Here is a 17038-nt window from a genome sequence, read left to right on the forward strand (position 1 = left end):
CAGTGCCTCCCCCCCTCACGCTGCAGTCTAATTAAATTTATAGTAGGATGGATTCCCACCGGGTAAAAGAGGAGTCGGGCGCCGGATTAAAGATGACAGACGACTTCTCTTTATATCCAGTGGTGCTCCATGATTTATCCCTCTGTCATGCTGTCTGTAGAATTAACATGGCACTCTATGAGGGAATCAAGACCTTAAAACCCCATATCTGCCACAAGGAGGCTTATTTCCTGGTATTACAGGTTGTGGATGAAACAGCATCACAGGTAATGAGGAAGCATCCTGTTTAGCATGCATAACATATATGATTACAGATATAGAGAGAGATGTGTGTGTTTGTGCATTTCTTTATGGAAGCAGATGAAGACTATTGAAGTTGTTCAATAAGGCCTTTTCTTATTAACCAGTTCACACCATACATCTCCTATATACGTACATCTTATATATACATACAGTACTGTGTCAGTTTTAGGCAGGTGTGAAAAAATGCTGTAAAGTAAGAATGCTTTCACAAATAGATGTTAATATATTATATTTGTCAATTAACTAAATGCAAAGTGAGTGAACAGAAGAAAAATCTACCTCAAATCCATATTTGGTGTGGCCACCGTTTGTCTTCAAAACAGCATCAATTCTTCTAGGTTCACTTGCACACAGTTTTTGAAGGAACTCGGCAGGTAGGTTGGCCCAAACATCTTGGAGAACTGACCACAGTTCTTCTGTGGATTTAGGCAGCCTCAGCTGCTTCTCTCTCTTCATGTAACCCCAGACAGACTCGATGATGTTGAGATCAGGGCTCTGTGGGGGCCATACCATCACTTCCAGGACTCCTTGTCCTTCTTTACGCTGAAGATAGTTCTTAATGACTGTCGCTGTATGTTTGGGGTCGTTGTCATGCTGGAGAATAAATTAGGAGCCAATCAGATGCCTCCCTGATGGTATTGCATGATGGATAAGTATCTGCCTGTACTTCTCAGCATTGAGGAGACCATTCATTCTGACCAAATCCCCAACTCCATTTGCAGAAATGCAGCCCCAAACTTGCAAGGAACCTCCACCATGCTTCACTGTTGCCTGCAGACACTCATTTGTGCGGCTTTCTTAAACTATCTTCAGCAGCCTCACCTTGTTAGCTGAGTTTGGCTGTTCCTCACCCAGTTTTATTCCTCCTACACAGCTGTCTCTGTGTCAGTTAATGATTGTGTTTCAACCTACATATTGAATTGATGATCATTAGCACATGTTTGTTATAATTGTTTAATCAGACACCTGACTAAATGCCTACAAAATCACTGACTGTGTGCAAGTGAACCTAGAAGAACTGATGCTGTTCTGAAGGCAAAGGGTGGTCACACCAGATATGGATTTGATGTAGATTTTTCTTCTGTTCACTCACTTTGCATTTAGCTAATTGATAAATATAATCTATTAACATGTCTATTTTTGAATGCATTCTTAATTTACAACATTTTTTCACAGCTGCCTAAAACTTTTGCACAGTACTGTACATACACATTCCCATGTAATCTATGGAGCCATAGAAAGGCAGGAACTCTGTATTAGTCTTGCACTTCTCCATGGGTGGTCCTGAGGTTTTAACGCCACCTGTGTCACAGTGCTTCCACCCTTCAGCATCCTGCCAGCGCAGGGTATTATGGGAGTGTGACTCCGCAGGGATCAGCATGGCAGACGAGGTGGCGCGTGATTGTTTAATAACCAGGCTGGCAGCGATTCGTTATCACCTGTCAGAGCCCCGTCTCCACGCGATACAGTATGTAAAACGAGAGGAAATTGAAAGCATACCCCGTATGAATCATTTCTGAGTAATTACTCATTACTTTCATAGCTATCATATGTTCTAGAAAATATGACTCTGCTGTCAAGGACAACTTGCCCATTGACAAATCCCCACAGTGGCACAGCATATGTAAATGAATAACACTGTCTGCGAAACACACAATGAATGCTCATATCACAGAGTGAGCTCTTGTCAGTATAGGTTTCCTGCAGCCCACTGTGTGTGGACTTTAGCTCCTCGTTTTCCTACACATGTTCATTAAAAAGGGATGTGAATTAGTTGCCTTAATAAACCTACTCAATTAACCCGTCTAATTGTTTTTTAAATTAACCAATAAATATCAAATTGAATACGAAGGGGGAAAAAAACAGTACAGAGGATAGAAACAGAGGAAGCTTCACAGAGACGTCTTTCACATTAGGATTGAGGCGCAAACAAAATGACAGCTCAGAGAAACCCACGGAAACACTAGAAAACTAGGTAAGTTAATGGATTCTCCAGAAAGAGAGACCGCAGAACTGATCAATGTTGTGCCACAGCATTACAGTTTCACAGCACTGGGCAGATTAATTATTCCCTTCAAAACGAGCACTGTTGCTTTCACTTATTCATTTTTAATGTTTTAATTGCACCCTGTACTTCACTCTGACACCATGCTGTTTCATAGGTGGGCTGGTCTGAGGGGTCAGGGGTTGTGGGAAGTGAAGAGATCAAAATAAATAATAGATAAAACAACATATTGAGTATTCATTGTGTGGTGTTTTGTTGGTTTTACCGAAAATGAGCAAATTGCTGCAAAGCCTGACGTTTAAATTTGTATGGGTTCAATTTAAGGGTCAATTTCTCTGAAGTCAAGCACGGAATTGTCAACACCAGGCATCAGACACCCAACTGGCCTCTCAGTCCTTTCCACCTGAGGCTTTTATCAAGGCTAGAATAATCGAAAATCGATCAATAACCATGCTGCGGCCACATGGCTTTACTGAGCCTGTGGAACTTCTGTCGGAAAACTGTGCTGTGTTCACTGGGCCTAATGGGGGTAATGATTAATTCCTGTTTTCCATCTCTTCTTAGAAAGGAAATCATGAGTAGAAAGGGAAAAAAACAACATAGGACTCAGGCAACCAGCACTCTTCTTTCAGCACCTTTCTGAATATATTTGGATGTGACATCTGGCTCTTCCACACGCGTTCTCAAGGTGCCCGACGTCATTCACAGTTTAGGATGTGTCTACGTATACAATTGGGAAAAATCAGCTACTGCAAACCGATTCACACACAAAATAGCTCTCCACAGGTTCTGTACAGGTGAGCTGGGAAATCATACTACGTCTTATTAACGGCAAACAAGAAAAGAGAAGGACAGCATTCAAAAATAAATCCCGATCGTCCCCCTGTTGTTTCCCTGATGGGAAGATCCTGACGTGACCAGGTTTAGGGATCAATTCTCCCAAACTGCAATGAGATCAGATGTGACAGAAGGTGTGTCAGCCCTTTCACAGCCATGCAATTCACAACCACGTACCTCACTGATATAATCTGTCCATTTCAGTGCTTGGAAATTAGGTAATTTGCATAGCTTTGCTTTAATTGCCTCCGAGAGAGAGACAATGAGCCAAGATGGGGACGATGTTTATCTTTTAATTCCTCTAACGGTACACCCAAGACTGCAATCCATAATTGCAAACAAATCTTTGCGTTACACCGTAGTTATAAATCTGCAGGTGTGAGCTGCGGGCGGCTTCCCTCACACGGCCGAGGTTAGAATGTGAATATAATGAGACCAGATTCATGGTCTAAGAAACATTTCCATAATAATGCGGGAGGAACTTGTTTTTATTCCTAATATTAGCATTGGATGCCATTATTGGCGATGCATTCACAACCAAAATGCAATTAGATTAAACAAAAAGAAGCTTGATTGACGTGAATTAAATCCAGCAACAGCGTGATCTGGAGGCCTGCAGTTCGGCTTTATTTTTTCTGTGTAACCTGATGAATAGCCTACAAGGCGCAGAAGTTGACACTGAGCAGTTTATTTAGTTTAATGGATCAGATGTGTAATGTTTAAAAATTGGTTGGGGATTATTCTAAACCGCTATTAAGAAAAGCTATATCCGTCCGTTCTTTATTGCTCCAAACAGGCGAGATGACAGGTTATTACCATGGTAATTCCTCACGGCCTTCTCCCATCAGAGGAAGCGTGATTAAAGATGCTGAACTCCAGCGCCGTATTTAGCCAAGGTTTGGTTTAATTGCGGAGCACGGTATACTGAGAATTGAAACACAATCCAGCCATTTGTTCATCTCAGATCACACTAAAAACACAGTGTGACTGCTGTGAAGGACAGGTTGACCGAAGCGAGGGGGTCTAGTGGTCCAATCGGAGACTTTTGAGCGGTTGTTAGCTGAAGTGGATTCTGGACTCTCCTTCCCCTGTTCACACCGGCAAACTGTCTCTGTGGTTTGAGCCCACTCTCGGCAAAACGCTCTCAGCTACCCCGTCCTCCCAAGTTTGGGATTGCTGTAGTTTGATACGCAGATGGATAGATAACTGCTAAGCCCTGCAGCTCGGTAAATAAAAGCGATGCGGGGTTTTGCCTGAACAAATCCAGCAGATGTTAGCGACGTGTTGCTGCAGAACCAGTCGTTTTAAAGCTGGATCTGTCTTTACCGCACTGTATAACATGTTCAATCAGCTCCTACTTGGACAGCATCACAACACACATCCTGACTTTGGTTTGAGATCTAGAGTCTATAATATTACAGAATTGCTGTTTAGTCTAAATAAGACAAAAATACTGACATTTAAAATTGTGAAACATGCAACTTATCACAGTTTTGGGGTTAGTCATCCGTTTGTGCTTTGGTTCAACTGACTCTTACACTGGATACAATCACTGGTTTAATTAACAAACCACAGTCGTATGTGGTCCACGGCGAACAGCTTTCTGACTGGATCGCGCCGCTGCAGGTTTTTGGTGCCAAACCACAAGTATGGGCCCAGACATCTAATTTCAGGATTTCAAAGCAGGTATTTCCTCAGAGCCATCTGTCCGTTTGTGCTGTGTGGTTCCCATTACTGCCGTCACATGGCCGGGGCTGTGCTCACATGCACCGCGGGGACGTGCTGCTTAGGGAGAGGGTGAAAGGGATTCCTTCCATAATCTCTTTAAAAGCAGGGCCTGACAGCGGGGTGTTACTCGTCCACAGTTTAAACAGACGGCTCATGAAAACTGAGAGGCAGTGAGAGGCGAGGAGGTGAGGATACGCTCGTGTGGTTTTGCAGCGGATAAAGCGGATCTGAATTTGCTTAGTCACCTTAGATACCAGAGCAAACAAAAAAAGTAATTAACTAAAATGGACCAGACTCTCACGGGCAACAATCATATCACAGACATCGATGGCAATGCAGGGAAAATGTATTTCTGTGCCAAGAAGAAGGCCTGACATCTCCCTGATGTTTCTCAGCCGTTCTGAAGTAGCTTTGCGCTTGTTAACCATCTGCAGAAGTCTGGACGAGTCACCCGGCTTCGTGTGGGAAATGTTGCAAGAACATCTGCCCGGCACTGTGCTTTGGAACCAGCATGGCTGAATAGCATAGTGTGTCTGTAATCCCTAGCTGTTAAAACATGTCTCTGAAGAACATCCAGCCCTGTAAATGTTCTTAATAATTCGGGGGTGGGGGGGATGATTTATTATTCTTGTGCATTACATCAAGATGCATGAATAGATGTACTGTAAATACTGCAGGGTGTTTGTATCTAGACAACAGTAACCTTCCGCTGTGTCGCTCACTGCTAGTAAACAAATCACCCGACGCAGACCTCAGGTATAACCACAATTCAACACTGCGCCAGTTTCTTCAGTCAGACAGCACGATTAGTCGGATTAGAAACAGTGTTTTAAATCTTGGGTGCTTCAGTGTTCGAATGCAGTTTTGTCACTCGTTGTTCTGTAGGATTGCGTGCCTTCGTTGTTTCAGGCTGTGAGCGCGGGGCCTTGTGTTTTTACAGAGAAGGGGTAACTGGAGCATAAATGTCAGGAAGGAGGTTTTATTTCGTGCCAGTGAGACACGTATTGACTGCACAGGGTTCATCGGAAACAAACAGCTAACCACAGCCATTGCTCACTTTCAGTGCCGCTGAGAAAGAGGGAAAAATACCAAAACATTTGCTCAGCTAAACATTAAACATCTGAAGGGTCTTCAGCAAAACAACGTGGACTCATGCTCACTTACAAATCGCCGAACATCTGCGCCCTTTATATACAATGAACAACAATAATACATTCAATCACATTTTGTATCTTCACAGTTCATTATTTTTTCATGTATCATTTCATTAAAATATATTAAACAAGGATAAATAAATGTTTAAAGGTTTTCATTTAACAAACCTCCCCTTTAATACAACATAAATTGTGTCTCCCTTGGATTCCCTTTAAACCTCGGATATAAATGTTGTTGATTATATGTGCTCACTCCCTAAAACATTACCTTTCATTGCACGGTTACACACAGTAAGGCTTGGATTCGGACTCTAAATGAATACTTTCAACAAAACCATATTCGTTCCAAGCAAGAAAATAACCTGTTTTATACTCTGGGTTATTTTCTCTGAAAGGAACAGGTAAGATCCCATTCTCTTACACCTTAAACAAATCACAACTGTAAGTATTATTCACAAACACTTAACATTGTTATATCCTTTCCAGTTCACTTGTTTAAATGAGCCTTCGAACTTTAAAGTGTTCAGTCAGTGAAATATTTCTATATCGAGTGAGGAAGGGGTGCGCGGGGCGATTTCACCTCCTTAAAAATTGCATTATTACCTTCACCCAATGTAACGTTTACAACTTGAGTTAATTGTATAAATGTTATTGTGTAAGCAAGTTGTTCTGGATAAAAGGTGCTTCACAAACAGTTACATAATTCCTGTGTTCACACTTCAAAAGCAATCACATGTGGAAAGGAGTAATCCCCAAAATACCAAGGCCTATCATTCATTATACACTTAAACTTGGGTCACAAACCCACGCATTACAAATGTAGCATCAATAAAATAAACCCCAACACGTTTATTGTAGATAAATAACTTGGGTTCATATGGCTTTATTTGTCCAGTTTTTACTATTTTTTATAATCTTGATCCATTTTAAAAGGGAGGAGAAAAAATAGTTATCAGAGAGAAAGAGAGAGAGAGAAATGTCAGTCGAATTGGGATCATTGTTGCTAGTGGGAATTTATATACTGATGTTTTGTGTTTTTTGTCTCTAAGGGCAAAAACATAAAGGTTACAGATGAGAAGTCTGAGAATCTGAAATTAACTCATCGGCAGCATCAGAGAGATGCTACTCTCTGTGAAACTGATATAATTTCACCGGACGCAGTTTATTAATCTGTTTGAAATGGTCGTTTTCACCCCGGAGCTGCTCCAGGTCCTAATGACAGGTCTCTCTCCGCCTGTAGCTGAAGCCGAGACACCCAATGGCCCGTGTCAAAGCGGTGATTTCTCCCCCACAATGCTATGTGGACTATGAGTCGGAGGTATTCAGTAACCTCGTGGTTTGACATAAGAACATAAAAACATCAGTGGAAATGAGACGGGGGAAATAAAAACTGGCACAATAAAAACACAATTCCCAGTCTGAATGAGAGGAGTCTTGGAATAACTCTGCAGCCTTCGAAGTCTCTCTATTTGGTGTTTTGGCCTCCAGCCCGAAGAGCGAGATCTCTTTCACCTCACTTCAAAACAAAGCTTCTCAATTATTTCTAGTACGATACTGTCGATACTGTCTCGCACCGCAAACCACACGCCACAGAGCCTGCAGGATCTCCACAAGAACAACACGCTAATTGTGTCCTTCGTCCTGCTGGTGAATACTCTTCACGGCGCTCACACACCGGCAGACACTGGGAATGCGTCATCTCTCACTGGGGAGACGCCTGCCTGCACGGCACACAGATCCAGTGCTTCTTCGGACAGAGAGGGGGCTCCCCCAGTCCTACCGAACAGAGCCGGCCACCCCAACTTTGTACAGTCTGCATGGCAACAGAAGGATACGCTGATGCTTTTGGGAATTAGATTTTGTGGAGACGGGTCTGAGGAATGTCTTTAAAAACAACAACAACCATAAGAATTACTTAATTGACCCCTTAATTGAACTAATGCTTTCCTAAATCAGAGCTTTTTAATTTTAAACAGTAGGTTTAAGTATAGGATTGTATAAAGAACTTATTAAAGAACTGACTCTTTTATTAAACAATTAAAACATTTAAATCTAAGCAGATTGTTACTTCAATTAAGGTTCAAGTCAGTAATTGAGAGCTCATTTGGAACAAAAACCAGCAGGGCAAGAGGTTTGGGAACCCCAGGCTTAATATAGGCATCTAAGCAACCACAAACTCTTCTCAATGTGTCCTCTGATTAATTAGGATTAGGATAAAGAGAATTAAAATCTCCAAACCAAATTAGAAGAATGTACTGATGGGAGTGAGATGGTCTCCAATGCGGGCTGATGGTCCTACACAACGCACACAGCGGCTTCCTCCTCACTTACCCTCTCTCACAGGCACAAAGTGGCTCTCTCCTTCCTGGCTGCCGTTCGGAGTCTTCCAGTTTCCCTTTTTGTTGTTTTTCTCAGCTTTTTTATTCCCATTTTTGGCTGGAAAAGTTTAAAAAAGAAGAAGAAAGATTAACAAAACATGTGCGTGTGCTTGTTAGACTGATCATGTGGTGATACGCATGCGACTGAACGCTGGCGTTTGGTGACAGTGTAGTTTATGTGAGAGACAAGGATGGTCAAATCCAATCTTCTCATGCAGGATACAGAATCGCAGTCAGAACCTGGCAGAACCGCTCGATTCTGTGCAGAATAAAGCAGAACCACGGTTTTAAAGATTGTAGATGTTCTTCTTTTACCAATTACATTGTATCCCCTCAGGGTTCGACAGGAGCAAACAGAAAATCAGTCACGAATGGCACCGTCGTCCTCGGCAGCAACAGAGATCAAAAGCTCGCTCAAATGTTTAGATGGGGTTTTTACATCTGGAGAAGGAAAGTGTGCTTTTGAAAATCATTACTTTGTAATGGTTAACAATTTGTCTTGTTGCTCCAAACGACTATTTTAAACCCCCTTACATAAAAAATAATTAAACCCATCGCATTGCCCTTTTGAAGTGACAGCGAGGAGAAGACAATTACAGCTCGGATAATAACGCTGTATCCTGCACACCAACGTTGCTCCAGTTTGTGGTTTGAATGCATCTGGACACAGTGGAATAAAGAACAAAAACCCATCCCCCTTTGAGCTTTCTCTTTAAAATTCAGCACTAGATAGAGATAGTGGAAGATGTATGAACGTCTATAAATTCATTTGGTTTGTTTATCTTACTCAGAAATCTTACCATGAGGGAAACATCTAGGAACCTGTAAAGGAAGTTCAATCACTTTTCACAGACCTCAGCGCTGAACGCCTGGCAGACTCACAATGGCCCTGTCATCGCTGGCATTTGGGTTTTATAACTTTTAACAGACTTCCCCCGTCTGAGAATCCCCATCGGGCCGCCGACGCGGGGGGCACATCTCCGACACTGTAGACGGCGCTGGCAGCACCTGAGATAACCTTTGAGCATTCGGAAATGTAAATAGAGCCCCGAAAGAAACGTTTTCACACAATAGTATTTTCTGATTATTTTCAGGTCATAGATTGTGCTACACGTGTTCTCCAGCTCATGGGTTATGTTACAAGTTTCATGTTATGGGGATGTAGGTCTCTCCAGGGCACTGCGATGTCACCTCACTGGGGTTGAAACCAGTGGGTCTGCCAGGTATTAGAGGTATAACTGAATTAATACATATATGTTTTAAAATAACATGTCACCGCCTGCCACAGATTGCACCTTCAGCTGTGAGACACTGGAGACGTAACGCGCTGCAGCTGTGAGTCTGAAATGTGAGCAAAGCCGACACACAGGTTTCGATTTAACATTTTATAAGCAAGTCGAAACTCGACCGGATCCATCGGAGACAATCGCCCCCGGGTCCTGCTGTCTTTTCGGTTCGGTTGGCTGGCTTGGCGCACCCGTGTCTTCTCGGATAAATCCGCCCAGCGGCCTGATTGACCCTCAAATTGACAGGACACTTCACACGAGCACTCAGAGGACACCGCGTGCCCTGTCAATTTGGGGTGAGATGTCTCCTGGGTTTTTATCTGCCCCTCTTTCCTCAGCATCACTAAACTCAACTATCTGTCAATATCCAGATTAGTTTCTAATTGGAAATCTCTTGAACATGTTTTTTGATGTTGTGTTTTGTTTTTTTGGGGGGTGGATTATTCCTGGCTTTAAACTGTTCACTGTTTGAAAGACACACAAGATCTCCAGGACCTCAACCTATCAGCCATCCAGAAGCCCAACATGCCCATCCAGACTGTGAGAGGGAAGGTGGTCTCATTATCAAGACGTTCAGACCAGGACGTGTCCGGCACCGCAGTAGTTCCCGGGTGAGATCCAAGTGGTTCAATCTGAACACTGGCAGTCCCTTCACTGCTACTACACATCTTCCATAAAGGACTGGGGTGTCCAACCCAGATTATGAACAAAATAAAGCTGCTCATTCCTGTCGCATGTAAGGCAGACAGCAGCCCGAGTCACAAGTAACTCAGGCTTCAGCAGGAAGCAATACGACTGCTTTTCAGCTCCTGTCTTTCCCTGTGGTCCACAGTGAGCATGGAGAGGCTGATTTGTCTGCAAATCTCACATCACAGTTGACAGATTCTAGGGCCTTCTGCACACCAGCAGCATGGGGATGTGTTCCTGACCTCCACAGTGGAGTTTTTAGAGAGCTGGAATTGTTACCCCTCTTATAAAGACCACCACCTGGCTTCTGACAGGCATTAAGGATAACCTCAGATCCCTGTAAAACTAGCAGCAGCACAGAAAACACGTCTCTGTCTCGCCCTCCGGTGGAAATCCAGCTCCCACAGGCGTCTTGTATCCCCACATGGGGCCGAGCACTGGCTTTTCTCTGTGCATGTCATTTTTTGGATTACATAATCATCATTAACCTCTAACTTTCATTTATAAATACATATACATAAATCAAAATGATTACTGTCAAAGCCATGTGTGTATAATTTGGATTGGATGAACATGCAGGCAGATCAGATCAAAGATGGACAAAGGAAGCTATTGAATGGATCCCCAGAGAGGAAAAAGACCTGGAAGACAACCACATGAAAGGTGGGAAGATGCACTAATTAACTTTACAGGCATTAAGGGAAGCTATAGATAGAAGCAAGTGGAGACCTCTTGGGCAGGCCTTTTTATTATTATTCATGTATCACAAACAGTTTCACACATGGATGTTGTGCATAATTATTTTTTTAAATAGCCACAGTCTTCATTCCCCTTCACACAAAAACCCTCTATAAAGCCAACAGATTTGGGTGCCGATTCCTCCAAGATCTGCAGGATTTTAACATATATCCCAAATCTAACAATTGATTTCTAAACACATCCCGCACGGTGAGTGAAACAGTCCTTACAGCGTCTACACAGAGATCCCTGTAATCTCCAGAAGACCCTCCTGGACCCTCTTATTACTGGATACCAGATCACTGAGCGCCGGCTTCACATTGCATTGCTGTAACACTGAGCTAAATATTAGCATCCTGTGCAGAGAGTATCAATTTTACACGAGCCATTAAATCAGTCTTGTTTGATCTACCACAGAGCGGTGCACCTTTAATTATGTAATGATGATGTGGCAATGATTTCCTTCCACGTGGGTCTCACTGTGAGGAATGATACTCCAGACAGCTGCACAAGAGTCAATTTCCTGCACAACACCTGCGATAATCAGCGCTGTGGCACAGAGTCCTAAAAGTGAGACTTATAGCAGGGGCTCTGGAGCCTGTGAGCCAACAGCACAGAGAGGTGTTGATATCAATTCAGATCGCATTTTGAACTCCCTGAGGGAGGGTGGGGGTCCATATGATTTTTCCACTGTTCTTCCCAGCCTTGAAAGAATGAACAGATCAGGGGTTTGATCGTGACTTCAGTGCAAAGGCACCGGTCGTCCACTGCCTGGGAAACACGCCGTCTGGTGGCCACACAGCACACAAGAGCCAACAAGGGTCGTCCCGACAAATAAAATTGACAACTGATTACAAATGGTTGTGTGTAGAGAAGGCTGGACCACCCTAATCAATGTAAACCCCCATGTTGTCTATATGTGCACACCATGCAGTAATTCAGCACATGCACAAATACAGAACTAATGATTCCAGCAGTTTTGAGTATTAACTTTGTAAATCATGTATTATTCAAATGTTACAACTGAACAGTTAGTCTTTGTCATTTATTTCTTTAGTGTCTTTCATTTTTAATACATAGATTAACAGCCACAGTAAAAGCATGAGCACAGAGTGAAGCGCTACCTGTCTTTGCCTCCGCGGCGCCCTTCTCCGCGTGCCTCTCCTTCTCCTTCTTCCCCTTCTGCTCTTTCTTACCGGTCACGGGGCCACGACCGCCCCCCACCGGCGGCTCGGCTTCCTCTGGCCCCTCTGTGTAGGACAGCGGCTCCTCGAGTCCCGGGATGGAGTAGTAATGCTCCCTGTTGAGAATTTCCTGCAGGTAGTAATCCTCATCTTCCGCCGGGGTCCCGTGGGTGCAATCCAGGAGTAGCCCGAGCAGGGAGAGAGCGAGCAACGCTGAACAATATCCTCTCTTCACCAAAGGGAACATAATCGCCGGGATCCGGTTACTCCAGTGGTGGCTACAGGCGGGCTGGGGTCAGACGGCTCGGGCGGCTGGGCTTGATAGGTCCCTGCCGAGTCTCTGTCAGTCCCATCAGCTCCCGGGCTCCAGGACGACAGTTTACAAACTTTTCTGCAAGCTCCGAGTCAGTGGTGTCTGCTCTAGAGCCAGGGGGTCCATGTGAATTCTTTCTAGGGAAAAAAAAATAGAGAGAGAGAGAGAGAGAGAGGGAGAGAGAGGGAGAGAGAGGGAGAGAGAGAGAGACAGACAGAGAGCGAGTGTGAGGGATTTTCTGCTTTGGATGTTGGCAGGTGGTTCAGGCACTCAAGTTCTCGCAAAAAGCTCAGAGGAGTCTCTCTCTCTCTCTCTCTCTCTCTCTCTCTCTCTCTCTCCTCTCTCTCTCTCTCTCTCTCTCCCCCCTCTCTTTTGGCAATATCCAGAGGCTGGACACAATTGCTATAAACACAAGGTAATCAAAACCACATCTGGGCAGAGTGCGTACACTGCTACTTTGTTTTCCAGGGAAGAAAGGACAGTTTGGCAAGATGTTCATCTGCACCCCTTCCCCCAAAAACCTCAAACCCAGGGCAGTTGTAATCAGAGGAAAGTTTTTGTTCTATTTATCGTAGGGGAAGCGCCGGAATGAGAGAGTTCCCAACATAACCCCCACACTCATCTCACTGCGAGAAATTTTGTAGATGCGTTTGGATAGCTGCGTTTGCTCCGGCACGCTTTACACCGAGCTTGCGTTACATTTACACTGGTGGAGTACAACACCGAAAGCAATAACTGAGCTGCTGAGAGAGTCTAATTCATGACTATTTTGAAGAAAGGAAACTGATCTTGATGTTGTTTACATTGTCTCTGTGGCAGTCCTGTCGTTTCATTCACTTTTTACTGACCTTCCGCCTCACCAGTGGCTCGGACAGCCATGTAAACTGGCTGCCGTCGCTGTGCGAAACCTTTACTCCGTGGCGTCCGGACAGCTCTGAGGAGTCGGGCATGTTTGAACAGAGAAGGAGGGCCGTCCTCGCCGTACTGTCAGGACCCATCACATCACTGGGGACTCTTGCTCCCAGCCATAGAGCGGCCCCAGACTTCACCGCAGATGAGATCAGAGATTCCCAAATGAAAACCCGTGTCACGCCTTAACCCCTTCCTCTCAACTGACACAAGCATCACCAGCATGAGAGCGGTCATGGCTGATCCATTGTGAGTGCTTCACAACTCTGTAATGTAGTTAAATAAACAACATTGTGAAGCACACCCTGAGATGTGTTCCTACTCGCCTGCATCATTTAAAAAACAAACCAAACAAAAGAGACATCTTACAGACTCAAAGTCCATTGTAATGAAGAGGACTTGGAATAAATCTATGATTCAAGATTCTCTGTGAATGTTGACAAATGTGCCGTGACCTGCGATTCATCAGTGCATGCTTTGATTTATATTTTATACACATGACTTGAAAGTACAATAAAAACTGAAGATATCCTACCAGCCACAGACTTTCCTCTGAGTAATACCAAAGGGACATCCCCGAACCCTCGCCCTGACTCAGAGAGGGAACCTAGGCTTGCTGAGTGTTGACTGCAGGCGAGGAGATGCAGGGGGAATGGCCACGAGTCAATATCCAGAAACTATGACATTTCAACACACTACAACAGAAGAACCACAAACAAACAGAATAGTACATCAGCCCTTCCTGAGTGTGTTTGGGATTCTGATTTACTGCTTCAATCCCCTCCACATCGACACACACACGCAAACTTGTACACAATGTGGATAAAATGTCAGCTATAAATTGGTCTCCCACCAACGCGCTGCGAGGCATCAGCCGAGGACGGTAGCGCTGGCAGGGAGCAGACGCGGTGGTGGGAGTGGGCGGACTGGGAGGTGGGAGGACAGCTGCTGCTTACTGGAGCGCCGCCACGAGCCGCACAGTATCCCCTGCCTTGGGACTCGCTCGGCTCATCAGTATTCCCGTTTAGATTGGTAATAGGCTTCAGAGCAAACTTCACTGACAATGAATACAGTCCCAAGATTTTATTGTTTTTGCTTTTTTAAGAGACAAATAGATTTGCAAGAGCGGATCTCAGTGCAAGATAAACACAGGAACTGGAAAACAGGAATGAATGAATAGGCAGATGAGATCTCAAAGTGTTTATTTTACTTTTAAGGCAAATTAAAAGCCGTCCTCATTTCAGAGCATAATTAAACGTACTTATCATTGCAGAGATGTTGTCATTCTCTTCTACAGACTCCACCTTCAGCTCACATTTCCCCCTTTGCCCCCGGACCGCAGTCTCCTGGTATTTGCCTCGTTTAATACTTCCCTTCTAGAGATGGCTCGCTGACAACAGAGCGACTTCATAACAAGTCAACAACCAAACTCACAACAGATGTCCGCAGATCTCACAACTGAGCTCTTCAGCTCCACTGAGACACAGACTGAACTCGGCCTGAGCAGGACCTCGAGATCTTGAGCCTCAGCAGGTGCCTCAAGCCTCTAGGCAGCTACCACCTGATATAGGAGAGGGACAAAGCAGCCCTAAGGAGATCACAGCACAGTTTCTTATGAGGGAAATTACACAAAGCTTTCAAGTACTATAACTCAGTACTGCCTGCAGATTGTAGAACGTTGTGTTCTGGAATGATACAGCAACATTCTAAAGGCCTGCTTCAGTAAAAAGCAAGGTATCTCTCTGGAAACCTGTGCGTCAATGAGATCCATCCCAGGGAGCAGGCCACGTGTGTTAACTATTTCTCGGCTTCTCCGTCCGCATCTGACAGTCTACACAATCATAATCAACACCGCCTAACTTCATAACAATTGAGGCTCATTACTTAGAGTGACAGGCGGGAGTGTAAACTGTCGGGGCCCTCCATCAGCTGCTGTGACTGCTTTACAGATGAGCCGAGAGACAGCGCGCTTTGCTGAAGTGGGGCGGGAGTGCCGGTGTGCCAAAGGAGGCGGCAGGATTGAGACAAAGCAGAGAAAGCTCTACACTTCGCCACGGTTTGTCAGAAAATATATTGGCAGCATTCCACCGTTCCTCCGCACCGGTCATGTTCGTGCTAATTAAACGTACCCTGCGCCGAGCAAAGGGGATAGCAAGGGAGTCAGTCGCCTGGAGGGAAAGTTAATCAAACCACATTACTCAGAAACTGCACAAACGCGGATGTCAGAGAAACACAGATTACACTTTTAATAACAGACTTTTCTTGGGCAAACTCCACTGGGCCCTTCCAGGTCTTGGTAGACTACCACCTTGCAGACAAAGTAACAATATAATTATAAAATAAAACCAACTAAACTATTCAAGTAGCTGAAAATGAAGCATTTTGTTTTCCTCAGACACTTGTTGCTTCTTCAGTGGATTGCAGAGGTGTGGAGGTCAAAATCAGACTCACCAGGCAATCTCTCGTGTTTGATTCGGGTTAAACCGCTGCCCAAAAAGCTCGCCCAGCTGTTAAATGCACTTCAGACAAAAGATTTGATCAGAATCCCAATTACGAGAGGAGCACGGCTCTCTCATGGCCTCTGAGGTTTCTTGTTTAAAAGATCTGTGTTCTCCCTGTAAGTACAGCTGTGCCTTGAAGATTATAAAGGGCTTTGCATCTGCTTTGGCATCCATAATGCCTGGTGAAAGGCGTGCGCAGGAGACCACGACAACAAAGCTGAACGTCTACACCAACAATTATCATCATCAGCAGGATGACAAAGCCAGGTTCAAACAAGCAAGAGTTTTAGTCATTTCATTATTTTAAAATATATTTGAAAACTCTTGCAATTCTAGATTAAGCAGTTGCTTTGTGGTATAAAATATATGTTGATTAAGATCAACAACAACAATCACAAAAATCTGTAAGATGAATAATGCCTATTCAATCATCTCAAGTTTATAAAGCATCAACATAGAACTGATGTGAACTGTATTAAATGGTATTTTGATGAGATTAGATTAGAATTTAATTAGGCACTATCTGAAGCATATCGTTTAAAATTAAACAATCTAACCATACGTTTTAGAAAAATAAGGAGTTGTGTTCAACAGAGCAAAGAGATACTTGTTTAATTAGGAGTATGGAGCAAAAATATACAATTAGCAGTGTTGAAACTGTGAAATATAAATTAAATAATTTGGTTAATTTTGCATCCAGGTGAAAAAAGCTGGGATATAAATCAGCTAGAGTTCCTAAATTCATAGACTCTTATTTTGAAGCTGAATACCTGAGTAGGTTAATGTACATTTCAAATATTTAGGGTAATATTTAGGGTAATACCCTAAATAAAAATGTAGGGTATTTTTTAAATCACATTAAATTCCCATTCATATTTATCATCAGTATATTGTATACATTGTAAACAGGACATAAGACACAAAAAGGCACACATACTGAAAATTATTAGTTTTGTTTACTGAATCCTTGCTTTGTTTGCCATACAAATATATAGGCTAGGCACCTGTATTGATA

General features: G+C 43.7%; 1 protein-coding gene across 1 annotated transcript in view; it reads right to left on the minus strand.

Moving 5' to 3' along the window:
* LOC136715871 (inactive carboxypeptidase-like protein X2) overlaps window positions 1-12873 on the minus strand; it is a 46740-nt gene extending 33867 nt beyond the window's left edge. Inside the window, exons 1-2 of the mRNA XM_066693267.1 lie at window positions 12241-12873; window positions 8359-8463 (exon numbers count right to left, since the gene is read on the minus strand). Of these exons, the coding sequence (XP_066549364.1) occupies window positions 8359-8463; window positions 12241-12547 (412 nt within the window). The 5' untranslated portion in view covers window positions 12548-12873. The remainder of the gene's footprint in view (window positions 1-8358; window positions 8464-12240) is intronic.
* Between the last annotated feature and the right edge of the window lie 4165 nt (window positions 12874-17038).

Source organism: Amia ocellicauda, chromosome 20 (genome assembly GCF_036373705.1).
Source record: "Amia ocellicauda isolate fAmiCal2 chromosome 20, fAmiCal2.hap1, whole genome shotgun sequence".
Taxonomy (NCBI): Eukaryota; Metazoa; Chordata; class Actinopteri; order Amiiformes; family Amiidae; genus Amia; species Amia ocellicauda.